Source organism: Cydia strobilella, chromosome 26, assembly GCF_947568885.1.
Source record: "Cydia strobilella chromosome 26, ilCydStro3.1, whole genome shotgun sequence".
In the NCBI taxonomy this organism is placed as follows: Eukaryota; Metazoa; Arthropoda; class Insecta; order Lepidoptera; family Tortricidae; genus Cydia; species Cydia strobilella.
Window position 1 is genome coordinate 4,592,891 of NC_086066.1, and position 21,715 is coordinate 4,614,605.

General features: G+C 38.9%; 2 protein-coding genes across 2 annotated transcripts in view; one reads left to right on the forward strand and one right to left on the reverse strand.

Annotated features, from left to right (window-relative positions):
• Window positions 1-4,041, reverse strand: part of LOC134753278 (translational regulator orb2-like) — a 110,886-nt gene extending 106,845 nt beyond the window's left edge. Inside the window, exon 1 of the mRNA XM_063689120.1 lies at window positions 3,785-4,041. Within this exon, the coding sequence (XP_063545190.1) occupies window positions 3,785-3,994 (210 nt within the window). The 5' untranslated portion in view covers window positions 3,995-4,041. The remainder of the gene's footprint in view (window positions 1-3,784) is intronic.
• Window positions 4,042-9,120: 5,079 nt separating this feature from the next.
• Window positions 9,121-20,742, forward strand: LOC134753138 (probable galactose-1-phosphate uridylyltransferase). The gene is made up of 9 exons (XM_063688913.1): window positions 9,121-9,240; window positions 14,200-14,360; window positions 15,278-15,405; window positions 15,911-15,988; window positions 16,372-16,524; window positions 17,454-17,529; window positions 18,309-18,437; window positions 19,084-19,174; window positions 20,499-20,742. Exons 1-9 carry the CDS (start codon window positions 9,222-9,224, stop codon window positions 20,711-20,713), a joined length of 1,050 nt encoding a protein of 349 aa, XP_063544983.1. The 5' UTR covers window positions 9,121-9,221; the 3' UTR covers window positions 20,714-20,742.
• Window positions 20,743-21,715: the final 973 nt, after the last annotated feature.

Below are 21,715 nucleotides of genomic sequence, written 5' to 3' on the forward strand. Positions count from 1 at the left end.
ACTCACACTTGGCCGGTTTTTTGTTTGTATTATGCAATAAACTCTAAATAAGCAATAGGTTAATATAGAATAACGAGGGAGGCTAATGTCTTGGAGTGTATTAAGTATATTCGTCTTCATCTTATTAACTTGAACCAATAACTGACATATTGAAATTGTATTTAATTATATCTATCGTACATTTAAGTTTAATCTTAAAGCACTTGGAAATATGACGTGTAAAAAATTGTATTATTTTTACCAATAAATAATCTGAATCTGAATCTGAATCTTTCAGAATGTGCTGCAGTCGAACCGACTTTACAAATTTCAACATGTGTGATATGATGTTTATTAAGGGGCCCACTGACTATCAGTCCGCCGGATGATATCGGCCTGTCCATTGTTCGGAACTGTCAAATTTTTGTTCTAACTGACAGGCCGATATCGTCCGGCGAACTGATAGTCAGTGGGCCCCTTAATATTAAGTTGAGTCTGTTATTAGATTTGCCAGTTTTAATAGTAAGTATAACTATTAAATCACATTTAGAAACGGGTCTATCGCGAATTTATTTTGTTACCTTTATTTACCGACGTTTGACGTTGTTGTGAGTGTTGTGTGTCGGACTATTGACAATAATTAACTTTTATGTGTATTGGGTAGTTTGAAAATGTGATTTCTACCTCGAACTTTAAATGCACTTTTCGTGGGGTAGTCACACAAATCACTGTTTTGACATTTTGCTGGGACGTCAGTTAGCCGCGACCACGACCAGTGAAACCTGTGTCGAAACGTCGGTAAATAAAGGTAACAAAATAAATTCGCGATAGACCCGTTTCTAAATGTGATTTAATATGTGTTTAAACCGCAAAAGTTTTAAGTATAACTATATCTGACAGAGACATGGAATAGGAATAACATTATATGTGTTTTAATTAAGTCTAATTGAACTTGTGTTTACGTTACTCTAGAGTAAATAATTTTAACCTTACGTTTGTGAGCAATGTTTATTTATACGCCATTCCATTTTTTAAACACACACACACATCATAGGTACATTCACACACTCAAAGGCTCTAATGGTTAAAATCACAAGTACAGTTAAGTAGGTAGGTAGGTAATGCAAATATTTATTAATATTGATAATTTTTAATGAGATGAAGAGGAAAAGAATATAAATTACCATAACTTATTGACCGGAGCGTTAGCGAAAGATCTCAGTCTCAGCATGGGCAAACATATTTTCGTATGTCCGGATCCTCCTCTACAGGTCGCAATTCTCGACCGATTTTCGTGAAATTTCGTGAGCGGGTACGATGATTAAATAGATTTTTTTGTAAATTAAGTTTTTGGAAATATTTCAAAATGGCGTCGCCATGGGGGTTCGCGACGTCTACAGCTCACAGAGCTACTAGTATGTATTAGAATAAGTTAGCTGATAATGAAATTAATTACTCTACGAGTATGTCAGTTTATAAAGACATCAATCATCATATTTAGTTGCATAAAGTCGGACCCAGCTAATAGCATTTGCAACGGCAATGTGTGGCAATGTCATCATTAGTGTCAAATGTATATGTAAATATGATGTTCATAACGACACTTTGCCCTGTTTAAGCCGGTGCGAAGCACGGACTCTAGGTATTTCTCAGGGGATATTAATACTTTTTAATGAAATGTAAAGAAGAAAATATAAATTACTCTAACTTATTTGTAGTGGAATACGTTAGCTGATTTTATTTAATCGTATGGCATTATACAGTAAATAACAGATACGGGAAAATCATGAAATTAATTTATTTGAGAGCTTCGTCGCTGTTAATGAAATTTATTATTCTGTTATTTTAAAAAGAAATCATATTTTTTAATACTTACTTACTTCGCTGGCTCAGCGACCTGGCGGCCTAGCCAAGGTGACAATCGCTATCGCTTCGCCATCGAATCGCTTTGTGTCTCTCTATCACTCTTCCATATTAGTGTGACAGTTGCGTTTCGTTCGCTACGGAGCGTTAGAGATTGGCATGTTGTCTACGGGGCCTGAACTAGATTTCGCCATTCGTTCCTATCCTATGCGGTCTTTCTGGACCTCATCGATCCATCGGTACCTAGGCCTTCCGACCGGACGTCTCCTAGTTGGTCGCCCCAACGAAACCAACCCAATGGTTGGGCGGTATATTTCTTAATATTTATAAATATTATAGTTGCATTTAAACCTGCGGCGGCGCGGTATCATGGTCGCATTTTTATCACTTGTCATGTCATGCGTCACTTTCACACTTACTTGTTAGAACGTGACAGGCATGATGACAGATGATGAAAAACCAACCATCTTAGCCCTACTCAACGGCTCTCTTATAATAATACAGAATGCTCTAAGCTAAGATAATTAGCCATAAATCGTTTACTCGCTAAATACTGTGCCGACACTTATAATACTTATTTTATCTTATGATATTAGTCACATTTTGCCAAATCATCATATGTTTGAGGTAGAGACAGTACAGTTGAGATACAGTGTGTACGTCCAGAGACAGAGAGATACCATGTAAAACGCAAGAATAGAGATTTATATGATCATTAGCCACCATGTTTTTACTTAATAGCGACTATATTTCTTATAACTAACTACAGGACCTTCTTCGACTGCGTATATGGATTACTGGCCCCTTAAACTAGCTCCAAACAGAATTCCATCGAAATCGGTTCGTGAAGAAGTTAACTGACAGACAGAGAGACATACAGACATATTGAGTTATTTTTGCATTTAAAATAGGATTACGAATTATAAGTATGCTGGAACTTTTCTTAAGAATAGTCTTATCCTCCGCGATACATAACATCAAGACATAATTTTTATGCTGATTGAATTTCAGTAGCAGGCTACTTTAATGTTAGTAGGTGCATTTTACATAATATATACCTACTTGCTAGAAAAGAATTGGGTGGGTCCATGGAAGGCCCTTGGTCGATAGTTGAATAAGGTATCGTATGTATGTATAAAACGTCGAAATTAATTTATTCACTAAATTATCTCACGCAAAAACCCTGTCATAAAATATTTCGTTTTCAAACAGGTGATTTTAATTTTTTTTCAATAAGTCCGACTATAAAGAAGTCAGGTGTGCACCGATTTGAGCAGAACAAAGTGAGACGGTGTCATTAAAGACGTCGTATTTTCAAAGAAATTTGACATTATGATGACATTTCCACACTTTTTCAGTGCAAATGTCATGCAGAGTTAGCTTGGTCCGACTCTATAATTGCTTGATTTTTCATCAACATTTCAAGCAACAGTACAATTTCAAAAACGAAAGATGTAGTACAATCTTTGAAAAATCTCATGGTATCTCATAATTGCGTTGATAAATTTTCCATTTTCATAGACAGATAACAACGTAGTTTTACTGAGTCAATACTTTCATGTAGTTTTTCACGTTTTATAGCTGAAGCAATTTTATTTACTATCAATAAAAACAAAGCTGGACTGGTACCTTCAGAGCCTAATCGATTTATCAATATAATTTTGACGTAGCAAAACAAGTAGTGACACAGCTGAAATTACTGAAATTCACGCTTAGAACAATACTATGTGTAAATTCTGTAATTGTTACAATCGAAGTACGTTTTAAAGAATGGAAATAGCCTTTTTTCTTTTACAAGTCGCAGTACAGATTATAAAACACTCGGTGTGTCAGTCGTTTGACGTGTAAACTCAAACGTGGCATTAAATTTCGATTTTCTAATTGTTTTAACGGTCCGTTCTACTGCTTTTGGATGTGATGATAAGGTTAATTTGTTATCTACCTGGTAGGGTTCGTCAGGTTTGCCCGGGTAGCTGGCGCTGCGGCGGTAGTCCGGAGGCCGCGGCGGAGCGGGCGCCCGGCGCCACGGCGCGAAGGCCGAGGGCTGCGGCGGCTGCGACGGCCACCGGTATTGCGGGGTGCGTCTAAAAGGCGCCCTGTACTGTCTGTCGTCGTCCACACTAGGGGCCCCCGGGTACTGTAGCTCCCCCATTGCACGTTGTATCGACGCGCAGGCCGCGCGTCAACTGACGTTCTTATCGTTGGTCGATATTGCGTGCGCATACTGCTGTAACACCCCTTATACAGAACAGCATAAGTGTTCTATTTACGTGCTTGAATAAGCCATTTCGATGTGGGCGGTAAGTTAGCTTCTCTCCAGTAAACATATGAAGTATCTCGATTGAAAATGACCTGTACTTACGCCTTTTTGAATGTATATCAATGAGTCCAAGAATGATAAGACGTATGTACGGAAAATGTGTTATGGAGGGACGGTATTTTGGAGCTGGTGAAGGTAGAGCAAGTTGGTGCAGTCCGCACTGCGAAGATTATGTCAAACCCTGGGCTTTGGTGTTGTCAGTCGTTTTTTATCTGAAATAGGTCGTTTGGACCTTGAAGGCTAGCTTAAAGCTAGTTGCCTGAAAGCCTACAGCCTACGTTGTGAAAACTGTTTTTAAGGTTAATAGCGCCTAAATCGACTGATTTTAATGATTTAAGATTAGTTTTGATTTATTAAGATTATTCCGAATAGTACCACAAAAACGTAAATCATTTATTTATTTAGTCGTATGGCATATTACAATTCATGGGAGCTTTACAGATTTACAAATTAATAGTTAGGTTCTTCACCCAATGGGCTGCGTTGTCGCTTAGCTTAAGTAAGTCCAGAGGATCTCCTGTGTACTATAGTAAATCATAATAATTAAGTTATATTCATACTAGTCATAGCAAACCAATAGAATGGAGGTGTGATTGTTTTGTAGAATTTCGTAGTTACGTTTTCAAAAATTTGATCCGTCATTTACCTTTTATCAAGTATGGCTTTTTCGGTTCCTTATATTTAAATTACCGGTAGAGGTGTCGAGTAAATATATACTAGATTCTGCCGGCGACTTCGTCTGCGTGAAATGATGATGATTAATAATAAACTGTCATATGTCCATCCTCAAACTATTCATCCATTCATCAAACCAAAGATAGATATAACTCCGTAATAGATGGATACAGTCTAAGGAGAAAACGTGCCTCGAAAATCAAGAAAATTTAATTCTCGATCAGAGGGCGCTACTGGCTTTGGCCTACAGTCGTATAGATGGCGTTGACGGTTTCGTTTGTTATTTAACAATTTTAACGCATATCAGTGAAAGAACATGGGTCAAAATCATAAAAATAATTAATGCAAATAAAAAAATTCATTTATCCATATTTAAATACATTTTATCGTATTTTTATAAAACTTCATTTTTAGTTTTAAAGTGTGTCGATAGATGGCAGTGAATTTACTGTGGTTACAAAATTTACTATGACAGTACCGCTCTAGTATAAGTTACTCTATGATCATACTACTTATCTTCGTACCAAATTTCATCTAGATCGGTTCTACGACTTCTACGTTTAAGCCAAGTTTAAGCGTAAAGAGGTAACAGATATACACAGTTACTTTCACATTTATATTATTAAATTAGTAGTGATTAATTGATAATACACAAATGTTTATAATCTTTTCTATAAGGAGTTATATAAGTTCAACCAAAAGATACCACATTGTCGCTAGTCGATAAGGTTGATTTGAAATTGAAGCTATATGGAAATAGCGCCTTATTGACAACCGACAATAAATACCCTTTTGGTTAAGAATGGCACATATCACATATACACTCAAAGCGGAATATTTGTAACGTTTTCAATCAAAAAGGTAAGGATGAAAATTGCTTGTATCTTTATACGAAAAACCTGTCAGGGCGTCCTTATGGCAAGCGACAATGTGGTACCTTTTGCTTGAAAACGACACATTTTACGAAATCGCCAAATGTAGGTCAAAAGTGTGCCTTCGAAGCCGTTACAAAACCAAATGCTGCCCTTTCGTGGCTTCGGCTAAACAGATTTTCGTAAAATTATTCACATGGATAAACGGGATTAGATATAGGAGATCAATTTTACGCTATTTTTAGGGTTCCGTACCCAAAGGGTAAAAACGGGACCCTATTACTAAGACTCCGCTGTCCGTCTGTCTGTCACTAGGCTGTATCCCATGAACCGTGATAGCTAGACATTTGAAATTTTCACAGATATTTCTGTTGCCGCTATAACAACAAATACTAAAAAGTACGGAACCCTCGGTGCGCGAATCCGACTCGCGCTTGGCCGGTTTTGTATTACTTATGCTTATCCTTGTGATATATGTAACATGTTATGTATAAGTACAGTTATTCATCTCTATAGTTTCATAGATTCCTTTATTTTTGAGCGGCTTGAAATGTGAGTAAATAGGTAGTCATACTAAGCTAACTCTGCAGAGATTTTGATCGCACAGGCTGTGCAAGCGTTATTTAAACTTCAAACTTCTTTGAAATCATGACGTTTAAAATAACACTCGCACAATCTGTGCTATCAAAATCCCTGTAGAACTTAGCTTGGCTTGACTCTATTTATTTGCTTGATCTTTAAGCATGCATTTACCTAAATGTGTGTATTATACAGGGTGGCTAAAAATTATTGCATTCCTGTTGCCAAGGAGGTTTTGGGATTATACTGAGCAACTTTTACTATGGGACCAACCACGAAAACGCGAATTTTTTTTACCCTCCCATAGAAAATGGACCAGCCAAAATGTATCAAACAACCAAATTTTTTTTGCTATTTCGGGGTTGGTCCCATAGTAAAAGTTGCTCAGTATAATCCCAAAAGCTCCCTGGCAACGGGAAGCACATATTTTTAGCCACCGTGTATATTATTATTAAATGTTTTATTCATAGCTACTACGTCAAATATGCATAACTACCAATATGTCCCATATCTGTGGCGTAATTTGGACCAAATATGTGACGTTTTCAACCAAAAGGTACCACATTGTCGCTAGTCGATAAGGTTGATTTTAAATTGAAGCTATATGGCAATAGCGCCTTATTGATAACCGACAATAAATACCCTTTTGGTTGAGAATAGCACATATAAAAATAAAAATAAAATCATTTATTTCGGACCACAGAAATCCATAACAGGTTAGTCGAACATGCAGGAACTTAAAACTATGTTAGATACAATTAATTATCACTTAACTTACTAGATATCTACAACTACAATACATACTTAGCTAGGGAACGATGCAGGCTCGACCAGTGCTGCATATAGCGACTATCGAGCCTATCGAAAAATGTACCATATACCTATCGAAAAATGTTTAGGTAGGTAATCCAGGGCTCGGAACCGGTATTTTTTTAAAACCCCGAAATAGCCCAATATTTTGATTTTTTTAATGCTCATTACGTAGGACTGAATCATGTATTTAGGAAACAATTTTGCATTATTAAAACGTCCCATTAAAAATGAAATTATAAACAAAAGAACGAAAAAGAACTTAATAATACCGGTATTTTTGTATGAAGCAAATACCGGTTTCCGACCCCTGAGGTAATCATTTACCAAGCATAATCATAATCATAATATCGTTTATTGCACCATGGTAAAAAGTGTTCCATATTCAAAATTACAATCGGTTCATGGTTTACGTTTGGGATATGGGTACGCCCGTTATCAGCATTGCGCTAATATGACAACATACTACATTATAGAAATACACCAAACGGGCGTCAATGTAAGGCAGTGTGTCAATGCTATGTCGTCCTAAAAAGGTAGTAAACGACAAAACAATAGGCTGAAATCGATAACATTTCTCTAAAAACTGCAGTAGTTAGTACTTGATAGTTCCGGAAAATTCCTTTAGATGGCGGTTACAATAAACGATAATATTTTATTTTAGCGCCACCTAGTGTTTTGCATAAACTAGCGAAAGTGATAACCTAGCTAAAAGCTCGCGTGGTGCGGTCGGTTTTTACTTTAATAGTTCCGGAAAATTCGTACAGGTAGCGCTACTAAGAAGATACTATGTGATACTATTTTGAGTTTAGCGCCACCTGGCGACTTGTAGACAAACTACTGAAAACAGATAGAGAAAAGGCAACCCCATGTCGCTGTAGTTGGCTATATTTATTATAGATGGCGCTAATGACAGTAATTTGAGTGTATGAAGTGGTGGAGTGCAAAAATACGGTCTGCAAAAAACTGAAAACAATGATAATATTTATTATTTATTTTATTACATTACGCTTTATAAATAGTTCTTGTTTCAATTTTTTTAGTACTTACAAATGAGTGAAGAGAATACGATCACATGTTAATGTTTATCCCACTTTCTTAATATAAGATGAGAGAGACTAAGGTACACTTTTTTATTATATTAACGGACATTTTTTTTAAACCCTCTTACTTTTTAATGCCATAATTACATATTAAAACGTGTCCGCCAACGCGCTTCCGATGATGCTCCTCGGTACAGAGTGAAACATGTCGTGTGGTTTGAGACTTAAAATATGCGAGTGACCCGTTTTAATTTATTTAATATACTTACTGAAGACTAAAGTTTTGTTATTAAAAATAAAAATGCTATAATCGCAATCAAAAAATGACTGAGTTATGTTTATTGACTAGTATTTTGTGTTTTTATTTTATACGGTACGGTACCTAATAGTCACTCATAATCACACCTGAAAATAATATTATAAAGACTGCGTGTCGCATATAGCTTTTAAGATGTTTTTTATTGTACGTTTTGAGATCCTCTAATTTTGTGTATTTTTGTGTATTTTCAATCATTGTGTGTTTATGTTTTTATTTCTATTTTTGTGCACAATAAATATTACCTATTCCCTAACTCTGTAAAATAGCGTAAGCTGATTGGCCAATAAATGGAAACTGACTCTGCACAACTCACCCACGTGACACAGTGGGCGGGGCACGGTCGCGCTCTCATATAAATATGACCGCCCAACCGAGCCTCGTCAGTCTTTCTACAACACCTCTACACTTAACAACTTATTAACCCTAAAATAAGTGTTCTTACTAACCCTCACACTAACCCGGTAACATGGTGGTGGTATTTTTGAGGTAATTGGCAGCGGCAGCTTCACTTCGGCCAGCGCGTTCCAGTCCTCGGCGTATGAGCTTCGGGAAAAATAGTCTACGCTCAACACTGCGTGTATTAAATCCCTCAGCGTTATTGTCTGACCATACTACCATTTATTGAACCAATCGCCCATCTTATGTCTACATATATGGTTATGTTTACCGCCTCTTATCACTTCAATCCACATTTATTTATGACTGCCACTTGACAGTTCGCGGTTGTCGCTCGCGCTGTGTGGACGTGCCACAGATATAAAATGGAGTTCGACCCGACAGGTATTTTACTCATAAACAATATAGAAATTTACATTATTTTCTTTTACAGTGCGTATTTTGTTATCAATGGAAAAGTGTGTTAGAGTTATTAGACCAAGAAAAAGAGGATATAATAGGATAGAGCGGTACTGTCATAGCAAAGATAGATATAACTCCGTAATAGATGGATACAGTCTAAGGAAAATACGTGCCTCGAAAATCACGAAAATTTGATTCTCGATCAGAGGGCGCCACTAGTTTTGGCTTACTCTCGTATAGATGGCGTTGACGGTTTCGTTTGTTATTTATAATTTTAACGCATATCAGTGAAAGAACATGGGTCAAAATCATATAAAAATAATTAATGCAAATAAAAAATAATGTATCCATATTTAAATACATTTTAACGTATTTTTATAAATCTTCATGTTTAGTTTTAAAGTATGTCGATACATGGCAGTGAATTTAAAGCGGTTACAAAATTTACTATGACAGTACCACTCTATCTTATTATATCCTCTTTGGTCATAGTAAATTTTGTAGCCACACTAGCCACAGTAAATGCACTGCCATCTATCGACATACCATGAAACCTAAAAATGAAGATGTATAAAAATACGATAAAATGTATTTATATATGTATCCATGTTTTTTTTATTTGCAATAATTATTTTTATATGATTTTGACCCACTGTTTTTGTTATTTCACTGATATGCGTTAAAATTGTTAATAACAAACGAAACCCTCAACGCCATCTATTCGAGAGTAGGCCAAAGGTACTAGCGCCATCTGTTCGAGAATCCATTTTTTTTTTTTTTTTTTTTTCGAGTCACGTTTTTTCCTTAGACTGTATCAATTGACCAAGATAAGTCTGCAACGATTTTGATACCACACGCAGTGCAAGTATTATTTTTACGTCATAATTTCACAGAAGTTTGACGTTTAAAATAACACTTGCACTGCGTGTGCTATCAAAATCGTTGCAGACTTATCTTGTTCTAACTTTCTAGCTTCATGTCGTTCTAGGTAACCATGGATATTCATTTTATTAAAAGAAGATTAGGTAGTGACAGCAGAAAACTGTTCATGTAAATGCTACACAGACACAAAAGTAGTATCCACAACATGCTTCATCAAAAACTTCCAAAAACATCTTTTTTTAAATCCCAGATGACACTTCGATTGACTAATTCCAATCTGCCCAATCCAAACTGCCATTCTACGGTACCAGATAGATTAGTAGTTTGCCAACCGAACTCTCATTTTAGTATCTGAAGAGTCTACCGCCAACACCGAATTTCGCAAATTGCGGGCATTTTTCGCTTTTACTCCAATTTAGAGTTACAGTTACAGATAAAGTTCTTCGATTATAGCGGTTATAGACCTGGCATATCATAACCAAAGATAGATATAACTCCGTAATAGATGGATACAGTCTAAGGAGAAAACGTGCCTCGAAAATCAAGAAAATTTGATTCTCGATCAGAGGGCGCTACTAGCTTTGGCCTACTGTCGTATAGATGGCGTTGACGGTTTCGTTTGTTATTTAACAATTTTAACGCATATCAGTGAAAGAACATGGGTCAAAATCATAAAAATAATTAATGCAAATAAAAAAATTCATTTATCCATATTTAAATACATTTTATCGTATTTTTATAAATCTTCATTTTTAGTTTTAAAGTGTGTCGATAGATGGCAGTGAATTTACTGTGGTTACAAATTTACTATGACAGTACCGCTCTAGTATAAGTTACTCTATGTCATAACTTAGGGCTCCGCGAAAAACGAAATTTCATTATCTGCCTCTTGCCACTGGAATACCTAAGCAAGAGTGATGAGATTTCGATTTTCGCGTGTATAAAAACACATGTCAACCAATCGAATTTAGACTGTTGTGAGACATACTAACATTAAATCATTTTACGGTTTAGACTCACTTGTTTTAGTCACTCGCGCGACATGTTTCGGAGAGCCTAGGTCTCCTCGCGCGAGTGACTAAAACAAGTGAGTCTAAACCGTAAAATGATTTACATGTCAACCAAGGTTTGAACTTTCAAGGAAAGCGCGTACTCCCATCTTAAAGGCCAGCAACGCAATTACAACCCCTCTTGTGTTGCGGGTGTCCATGGGTGACGGTAATCACTTACCATTAGCCGATGCATCTGCTCGTTTTCCTTCTAAAAATTTACAACAACATGCAAGAGAGGCTTAAGCCAAGTTTTTTTCCTGTACCTATTAATCACTCTACATAGTAAAACACAAAGTAGCTTCCTGCTGTCTGTCTGTCCCTATGTTTGCTTAGATCTTTGAAACTACGCAACGGATTTTGACGCGGTTTTTTTAATTGATAGGATAGAGTGATTCAAGAGGAAGGTTTATATTGTACAATTTGTAAAGGTTTTGACAACCGGTCTGGGCTAGTGGGTAGTGACCCTGCCTGTGAAGCCGATGGTCCTGGGTTCGAATCCCGGTAAGGGCATTTATTTGTGTGATGAGCACAGATATTTGTTCCTGAGTAATGGGTGTTTTCTATGTATTTAAGTATTTATACACGGTGTTACATGAGCCACTGAAAACCTGAGACACCCAAACAGATTTTTTTTATTTTGAATACATCTTGAGTATTTATTCGTTAATCCGATAACTATTTAAAAAAATATTCGTTGTTTAGTTTTCTTAACAATTCTATTCGACTGAAATAAAACTATGAAAACGGATTATAAACGGATTATAACGGACCGAAGACAATATTTTCTATTCGACTGGTAATTCTACACAAGATATTTCGACGTTTTAGTGACATCAAACAATTGCTAGTTACCATCGAAAACACTGTTAACTGACCATTTGCATACCTTACTGCAACGAGATAAGGTTTACCAATGGCCAGTTAAGGGTCTCATTGACAAATAACGTGTCAAATGCTAGTTTAGCTAGTTATTGATATTGTTACATTACAAACTTGAAGACTGAGCATGTAAAAATAATAAAAAAATTACCGCCATTAAAATATAGCGCAATCGATTCTCCTATCGATTCTGAACAAACTGTTTTTAGGTTTTCAGTGGGTCATGAAACACCGTGTATGTTATATATATCGTTTGCCATAACACAAGCTTCCTTGGGCTTACCGTGGGACTGAGTCAATCTGTGTAAGAATGTCCTATAATATTTAATTATTATAAAAAAAAAAGTTTTGTGTAAATTAGTTGTTTATTATAATTACGACTTTTGTGATATGAGCCTGTTATATCTAATATTTGACCGTGTTTAAATACTAATTAGAAATTAACAACATCGTTAATTTTCATAAGTATAAATATAATAAAGCATGAAAATACAAATTAGAAATTAACTGCTTTGTTAATTTTCCTAAGAACAATAAGCATGAAAATTCTTTAGATACGAACAAGTGTGTCAAAATGTAAATGTACTTTTACCTCATTAAACACTAGTTTGCTGACTGTATTAACTTAAAATATACACTGATGATGATAGGGAACGTGCATAAACTTGATAAACTGTAGGGCCTGTCCATGGAGACTATATAAAGGAGCCAAATCTCTATGTATGACAAGTGTCCATCAAAAAACAGTAATTAGGCGGCGCCACCATACACCGAAATACTACCAAAAACAACCTACGTAATTTGGTCGGGTTATTTGTTGCTGTATATGGTTCATGTTATACTCATGTCCCAGAGCCTAACTAGCGCCACCGGAGAGATTAGGAACTATTGTTTAAAGCTGAAAGCGGTCACTTTTGCAACAATTCTGCCATAAGAGATTGGCATCCTTTCTATACCATCCATAGGCCTGTCTATAGGGAATATTATGCGAAACTCTGCGCAGGGGGCGCCACAATCTGAGGGTCTATCACAAAACAAAAAAATAGAAATTTCTTTATGTAACATCTCTGTCACTCTTGCATATTCGAGCGATAAAGAGGCAGATAGCGAAATTTCGGATTCGCGTTTCCCGGTATGTTCTCTGCAAACAAACCGCCTTGGTGCATCAATGTCATATTTTATTATCTCTGAAAACTTGTCATAAAACTGTTAAAGGCACAGTATGTATAAGTTACTCTATGGTTTACTAAACGAGTTACTGCTGCACTGGTGGCAGAACATTGCAGTAATATCCCCTATTGGCGCGAAGTGTAAATGTCAAGTTTATATGCTTCCAACGTAGCCCTCAAGATGGCAAAATCTACAATGTACAAGAAAACGTACATGAACGGTTAGGTAGAGGGACCATGGGTGTGGGCCGGTACAGGTAGGCATTTTACATACAATGTATGACCCTCTGCGGCCTCTACCCGCCTAGGCCTCCGTCCTCCGACGATATCAACTTGCTCCCTCCCCCCTCCCCAACCCTTCCAAATGAAAATGAAACACAAAATATGTGACGTCCAAGTTATCTACACTCTTTAATTATAGCTAGAAATTGTATCAGAATAACGAAATAAAAAACATTTTTCCAATAACTTTCTAGTGCTTTTATTTCGTAATGTGAAATAATTTATATCAGATACAGTCACAACAACACCCATTCCCTATCTTATTCTTTAAGTACCTATACAGTATACTCGTATTTGTTGACTAAATCTCGAATATCTTGCAACTTTCGCATTATAATAAGCAGACTCAATGTCAAGTTTATCAACAGGTCAGCTTATGCATTTATAGCTGACACTCAATACGAATGCGCATAATATACAATATTATAATACCTATTATTTCAATCAATCTATTAGGTAGTGGATTTTAATTTGTTTCACGACGCATGCTTGTGACTGGGAGTTATGCTAGGAGGTACAGCCTAGTCGTTATCAAGTTAATCAACATAACATTCTGAGCGGCCAAGGTTCACAAATATCTGAACAAAGCCTCTTTTATCAAGCTGTTAAATTTCATATATTTTTGAGCACCTTGGACCACGAGATCCCATCTCATCTTTCCATTTATCCGTCTCCAGAGCACCAGCACGTCCGCTACAACCCTCTCAAGGACGAATGGGTGCTGGTGTCCCCTCACCGCTGCAAGCGGCCCTGGAGCGGCCAGACCGAGGAAGCCCCTGACGAGATACCCGACCCTAATAATCCGTTGAAAGCTGGTGCCGTGAGGGCAAATGGACAGGTAGGTAGAGTCAAGGAATTTGAATTCTGTTCAAATTCCTACATTGTCACAGTGACACCAAAAAGTATACACACAGTCATATGAAAGACACTCGGGATCTCATATGGATCTCATATTATCGTCACGTCACTCTGACAAAGTAAGAAGTGGCACAGCTTTGGCACAGAAACACATTCCTTGACCGTGTAACAATCCTTGTGTCATTGGAGCGTACGCGTGTCTAACAATCCGTTGAAATATGGAGTCTAGAGAGCTATCGGCTGTTCAACGGCCAGGATCCCATTGAAGTATTTGACAAATGCTTTTGACCAAAAACGAGGGGCCTTTCGATCAGGGTTCCCGCTTTGTAGTCCAGTCAAATTAGAACTTTAATAAAATGAAATCAAGCCTGCTTTCGCCATTGAAAGCTGGTGCCGCCAGGGCCAATGGACAAGTAAAATCTCGACCACATTGAGTCATACCGGCGACACTCATCGTACCGCACGTCATGCCCACCGCTCACTATTGTGTGGCCTGTGTGGGTTTTTTGGCGCGAGTCAAAGGGCCAGCAATAACGAGTACGGAAAGTTGCGCGAAAGTAGAGCAGAGTAGTATTATTTTTGTTTGACATGTAAATGAGATGTACATTTATCAATAAATCATCTGAAATCTGAAATCTATGGCCAGATCGGGCAACATCGCAGCATAGCGAGGAACAGCACTTGGCACATAGTGTGGAGGCCTATAAAACTTAATGGAAATGAGCGAAGATCGATCGGTCAGATGAAGGCTGTCCCAGATCCGAACAATCCAATAAAATCATGGCGCATCGAGGAAACGGTCGAGGAAATTATGTCAGTTTTATCTGACAGGTGTCTGTAATAATAATCATAGCCAAAACGCTCCGGCTCTATCTGGATGTATTTTCTGCGTTCCAGAAAAACCCTTTATACACGTCAACGTACGTGTTCCCGAACGATTTCCCGGCGCTGCTGGAGCGCGTGCCGGAGCCCCCACCGCCGGAGCACCCGCTGTTCCAGGCCAAGCAGGCTAGAGGCACTTGCAGGTAAGTACCCTCCATTTATTTATTTAAACATTGCGCAAAATAAAAGCTTAGGGCCTTGCGCGTTCCAGGGTTAGCCAACTAATTCGGATTTAACCGTTTAAACTCGGAGTTAACAGTGCAGTTTAACCCTGTATAAACGGTTAACTCCGAGTTAGTTGGTTTAACCCTGGAGTGGCCCTTCATGTACAAAAGGCGAACTTAATGCCACGAGCCATTCTAGCAAGTCGCCTGGTCCTACCCACCTCTTTCTTATCTAATAATTCGGGGTCAATCACCGCAAGCTTTCCGACTTTTCCTCATCCACTTCGCACGTCTACGCCCATCCTTCTCCTTTTCTCATCCATTTCCTTTTCTCATCCCCTTTCAAAAGTCCTCTAAATTTCATCGATATGCACAACACCCATGCTTGAATTAGTCATAAACATCCTCCATCCATCGTCTATACCTATAGACAGTAGGATAAACCCATACTGTGATTAAAGATAATATTTTTATGACTTTTCAGAGTAATGTGTTTCCACCCGGACTCCACAACGACCATCCCGCTCATGAGCGTTGAAGAAATCGTGGCGGTAATCCAAGAGTGAGCAATTTCTACTCATAACACTATTTTAACATCAAACCTTTTTTCTTCATCACATACAAATCTAAATTCAGAGCAGGATTGTTATTGGCTCTGCCACGTAAATTTCCAAAATGATATAAAATATAAGTGACAGTTGTGTGCGAGATATCAGAGGGCCTACCGCGAAAATCGAAGTTCGCAAATTGCAAGTATCTTTCGCTTTTACTCCAATTAAGGCGTAATTAGAGTGACAAAGAAATATGCTAATTTTGGTGAACACCAAAGCGATAGGTCTTCAGATGGGTCCACGGATCTCTTCCGCATTGTGTTGCTCTCGCAAGTTCACGTCACTTCACGTAGGTACAGAATACTTTCTATAACGAAGATCTACCGTTTTGCAGATGGAAAAACCAGACAGCAGAGCTCGGCCGCAAGTACACCTGGGTCCAGATCTTCGAGAACAAGGGTGCCATCATGGGGTGCTCCAACCCGCACCCCCACTGCCAGATATGGGCGTCCAGCTTCCTGCCCAACGAGGCTCGTGTCAAAGACAGGTGAGGAGTGAGGACATAGTTAGATAGAATGGATAGAACCAGACAACGGAGCTCGGCCTCAAGAACACCTGGGTCCAGATCTTCCAGAACAAGGGCGTCATCATGGGGTGCTCCAACCCGCGAGATATAGGCGTCCAGCCGGACGCGGAGCTGCCAGCCAGCCTGCCAGCTGGAGCGGGTTGGCAAGAAGCTTCTTGCCCAACGAGGCTCGAGTTGAAGACAGGTGAGGAAAAAGGTCTCATTCAACCTTGAAAATAAAAAACCGGAATTTCCTTATCTGCCTTCCTGTCCAGATTCAGACTCGACAGATACTTTGTGGAAATACCTAAGGTCAATTGTGGGGAACACCGACATATAAAATGTATCGCTGGGAAGACCGTTATAGGGCAAGAGCTCTCGTATTTGTATAACGTACGACGCTCCACAGTCAGAGAGGAAGAGCTTCACTCCTGCGGGGCTAAGATGGACGGCTGTCTATCATTTGTCACCATACCTGTCACGCTCTAACAAGTACGTAAGTGCGAAAGTGACGCATGATATGACAGACAAACACGCGACCATGATACCGGTGCAGGCTTTATTTACCGACCTTCTTTAAGTGGAGCATGTGTACCTACAATCGCTAGAGTTAAAAGGTCTACCCTTACAGACGGTCTTCTCCACATTGATTGACCTTAATGAAAATTTACTTAACTAGGGTAGGGTAGGAAATAGTGGCTCAGCTCGAACAGTGACTCAGTCGCCTCAATATCGCCACTATCATGTTGGAATTAGGTTGAGTGAGCCACTGTATACGGCTATTTATTTCCGAGCCACTGTTTCCTACCCTACCCTACTTATTAAATCTGAAGCAACTGGCCCCTTATTCGATGTAAATAATTCGAGATTGAAGGTTCATTTGTTAATTCATTCTTGGCGATTTGTTATAGGTGTCAAAAGGAATACTTTACCAAGTCCAAGAGAGTATTGCTGGTAGACTACCGCGAGCAAGAAGTACAGAAACAGGTACAAAATACTCGTAAATGTATATACCGAAGGTTCAAGGAAGATTATAGGTACTCGTAGAAAATACTAACCGGGATACTTTATGATATTATGATAATACTAGCGGGTCGCTTTGGACTTCGGCGTCGGTGAAGTAGCTTTTTAATTTAGTGAAGGCCATGAACTGCCACTTCTTACTTGCTTAGAGTAATTCTATTACAAATTCGAAATACATTTTTTTAATACAGTTGCTCAAAAAGTGCTACTTTACGTAGTTGTTTAACGTGCGGAAAGTTGGTTTTCGCGAACTAGTGCTTTTTACTTTTCCAATTTTTTTAAATTTATTCTTGTTCCAATTCATGACTACTTATTGATGAGTGATAATATTAGGTTCCTTTAAACGTCGTAATCAACATAAAAACCTACTGTTAATGTAAGAATACGAAAAATATACATATTTCATATTTGATTACTTAAGAAAAACAACATTTCTTATTTTTTCGCAACTGTATTAAAAAACGTCGTTCGATACACGTGCGGAAATGTCAAGTAATGACATACTTTCCGCACTAGCATCGAAATGTACTATTAACCTTTAATATATTCTCACTACTGAGGTGAAAAATTATATATGTCACACGAGAGCAAAGTTATTTTACATTTCGTGTTTTTGAGTCTTTCGCTTTCTCGGGACTCAAAATCAACACTCGCAAGAAAAACCAACTTTCCTCTCTTGTTGCACAAATAACTATATTCTATCCTAGCAACAAAGCACTTCGAATCTTATGCGTTATTTTCAGGAACGTATAGTTCTCATGAACGAAGAATGGGTGGTGTTAGTCCCGTACTGGGCCGCGTGGCCGTATGAGACGATGTTGCTGCCGCGGCGCGGGCGTCCGCAACGGCTCACCGAGCTCAGTGATACCCAGGTAACAAGAAAAACCGGCCAAGTGCGAGTCGGACTCGCGCACCGAGGGTTCCGTACTTTTTTAGTATTGGTATTTGGGTACGGAACCCTAAAAATGACAAACGTGATAGACAGGGCCGTGTTGCATAACAACTACAACTAATATTGCGAGCGGAACTTTTCTAATTTCACTATTATAAGAAAAGGAGTTCGGCTTGTAATATTAGTTGTAGTTTATTATGCAACACGGCCCTCGGATCGAATACCGGTATTTTTTTGTATGGGAACGAAACCGGTATTTTTTCATTTCTAATTGGGCAATCTAAGAATACATTTGGAGTATAAAATAATTTGAAATATTATGGTTATTTCGAAATTTTTACAAAAAAACCGGTTCCGATCCTTGCATGATAGGGCTTTAGAATCCATCTATTAAGCTAGCTATGCACCGACTAAAACAGAACAAAGTGAGGGAGTGTCATTATAAACTACCTACATAGTAATTTAAATATAAATTTGTCATTAATAATGACGTTGCCACACTTTGTCATTGCAAATGTAGTGCAGAGTTGCTTGATCCGACTCTATTTCGATTTGGCTATATGACAATTCAGTGCTTAATTTTGATGTGTCTTGTGATGACCTAAACTTTGTCCTTTATTCTTCAGGTGCGGGCGCTCGCAGAAATAATGAAGGCGCTAAACACCAAATACGATAACCTGTTCCAATGTAGCTTCCCCTACAGTATGGGATGGCACGGTAAGATTTCTTGTAAGAAAAATGTATCAGTGAAATTTAAACACCATTACAGCCCGGCCACGACATCGCGCGGCGGCGGCAACGGCGAGCGGTGGCCATAGGTGGGAACGAAAGATCCGATCGCTGTCTCGCTCCAACCTATTTTCACTTTCTCCTCTCATCTACTCAAAGGTTAACTGGAAGAGATCCCTCAAAGGGATAAGTTCGCCTTTGTACATCTTATTATTTGTACCATGTAATTTTTAATATGTATATTTGTACAATAAAGAGTTTACTACTACTACTACCTATGGCCGCCGCTCGCCGCTGTGGCCGCCGCGCGATATCGTGGCCGGGCCGTTAGGCCGCGGCCTGAATAACGCACCCGACCGGCAAGCTGCAAATCAAGGCCATCCATACATTGCGCATATAGCCCGCTCCAGACTACGCGGCTTCGCGCCGCGATTCACGCACGAGAGAACTATTATATAATCTGTGGCTCAAGCCGCACGAGTGTGGAAGGGGCTTATGAACGGCTTTGATTTACCGCTCTCCGCCCCGCGGGTGGCGTGCGTCAGTGCGTCTAGACCGGGTTTAGTCCAAGGAAAAGTAGGTTGGCGAAAGGTTTCTTGCCATTGGTCAAACAAGGCTGAGCGCGTCATAGTTGCCGGCTTAAAGTTTGCAATACTTAGGCTGCGTTTCCACATACACTACGATACATAGCGCCATCTACCTCCATTGTCATATTTCCGTCAAAAATATTTTCCACTAACACATATTTTAAAGATATAAACAATGTAAGTATAAACCTATATAGTATAAAGGCATGGCATATTGAAACTGGCCATCAGGTACATACTTTTTAGGGTTCCGTACCCAAAGGGTAAAAACGGGACCCTATTACTAAACCGGCCAAGTGCGAGTCGGACTCGCGCACCGAGGGTTCCGCACTTTTTAGTATTTGTTGTTATAGCGGCAACAGAAATACATCATCTGTAAAAATTTCAACTGTCTAGCTATCACGGTTCATGAGATACAGCCTGGTGACAGACAGACGGACAGACGGACAGCGGAGTCTTAGTAATTAGGGTCCCGGTTTTACCCTTTGGGTACGGAACCCTAGAAAGCACGGAACCCTCGGTGCGCGAGTCCGACTCGCGCTTTGCCGGTTTTTATATATGTATAACTGCTGTATTTTCAAATGTATATTTGGCAGACTTCATTAAATTTGTTTTATTAGGTTATGGTTAAATATTTACAAATATACCTTTTAAAGTGAGTGTTATCTTCTATTTCCGGATAAGATTTATCTCTTGAGTTTAATATTGCCTAAAAATCCTCTTAGGCGCTCCAACTGGCCCATCGAAGACCCCGATGGACTCTCCCCATTGGCTGCTACACGCCTTATATCTGCCGCCATTGCTGCGCTCCGCTAGCATCAAGAAACACATGGTCGGATACGAGCTGCTGGCGCAAGTGCAAAGGGACCTTACGCCTGAGCAAGCTGCCGCCAATCTGCGAGAGTGCGATCACGAAGTGCATTATAAGAATAAGATATAAAACTTGATACGTTTTGTGTCTAATGTAGAGTTTTATTACAAATCCGAACCCTCCCAATTTTTTTTTCGGTATTTGCCTATAATTCAATCAAAAACTTTTCTGCTAGACCAAGCTAGCAGCGATTTCGATAACCCAGACCCTATATATATATATATACTACCTATATATACGTACTATGGATGGTACAGAAAGGATGCACATCTCTTATGGCAGAATTGTTGCAAAAGTGACCGCTTTCAGCTTTAAATAATAGTTCCTAATCTCTCCGGTGGCGCTACTTAGGCTCTGGGACATAAGCCATATAAGGCAACTAATAACCCGACCAAATTACGAAGGTTGTTTTTGGTAGTATTTCGGTGTATGGTGGCGCCGCCTAATTACTGTTTTTTGATGGACACTTTTCATACATAGAGATTTGGCTCCTTTATATAGTCTCCATGATACGTTCTAACCCAGACTGTGCAAGTTATTTTAAACGTTAAACATCTATTGGCGTTATTCATAAACGCGTTACTGGCTTGAATTAGCTATGAATCGATTGTCTTTTTCTGTCATTTTGACATTTTTGACTTATGTTTGTAAGAAAGGGATAAAATATAATTTAACTAAATCAGGCCCGTAAAGTTTAATGAAAAAGGGGGTATGAAATTGTGAAGGACTCTCCACACTCGTGCGCGAATCGCGGCGCGAAGCCGCGTACGCGGGTGTGGAGTCGATTTCGCTGATTAGCGAACTAGACGCCACACTCGCGTTCGCGGCTTCGCGCCGCGTAGTCTGGAGCGGGCTTGACGTTTAAATAACACTTGCACAGTCTAGGCTATCAAAATCGCTGCCAACTTAGCTTGACTAGTAACCAAATAACCTCCTACCTCCACCTTACAGAAAACCGCAGCCAAATAACACTAGACCCTACTAATAGTGTTGTGTTCCTGCCGGGGAGTAAGGTTGCCAGAGCTCGAGGGAGAGGGGTGTTAGGGTCGGCAACGCAACGCGCATGTAACT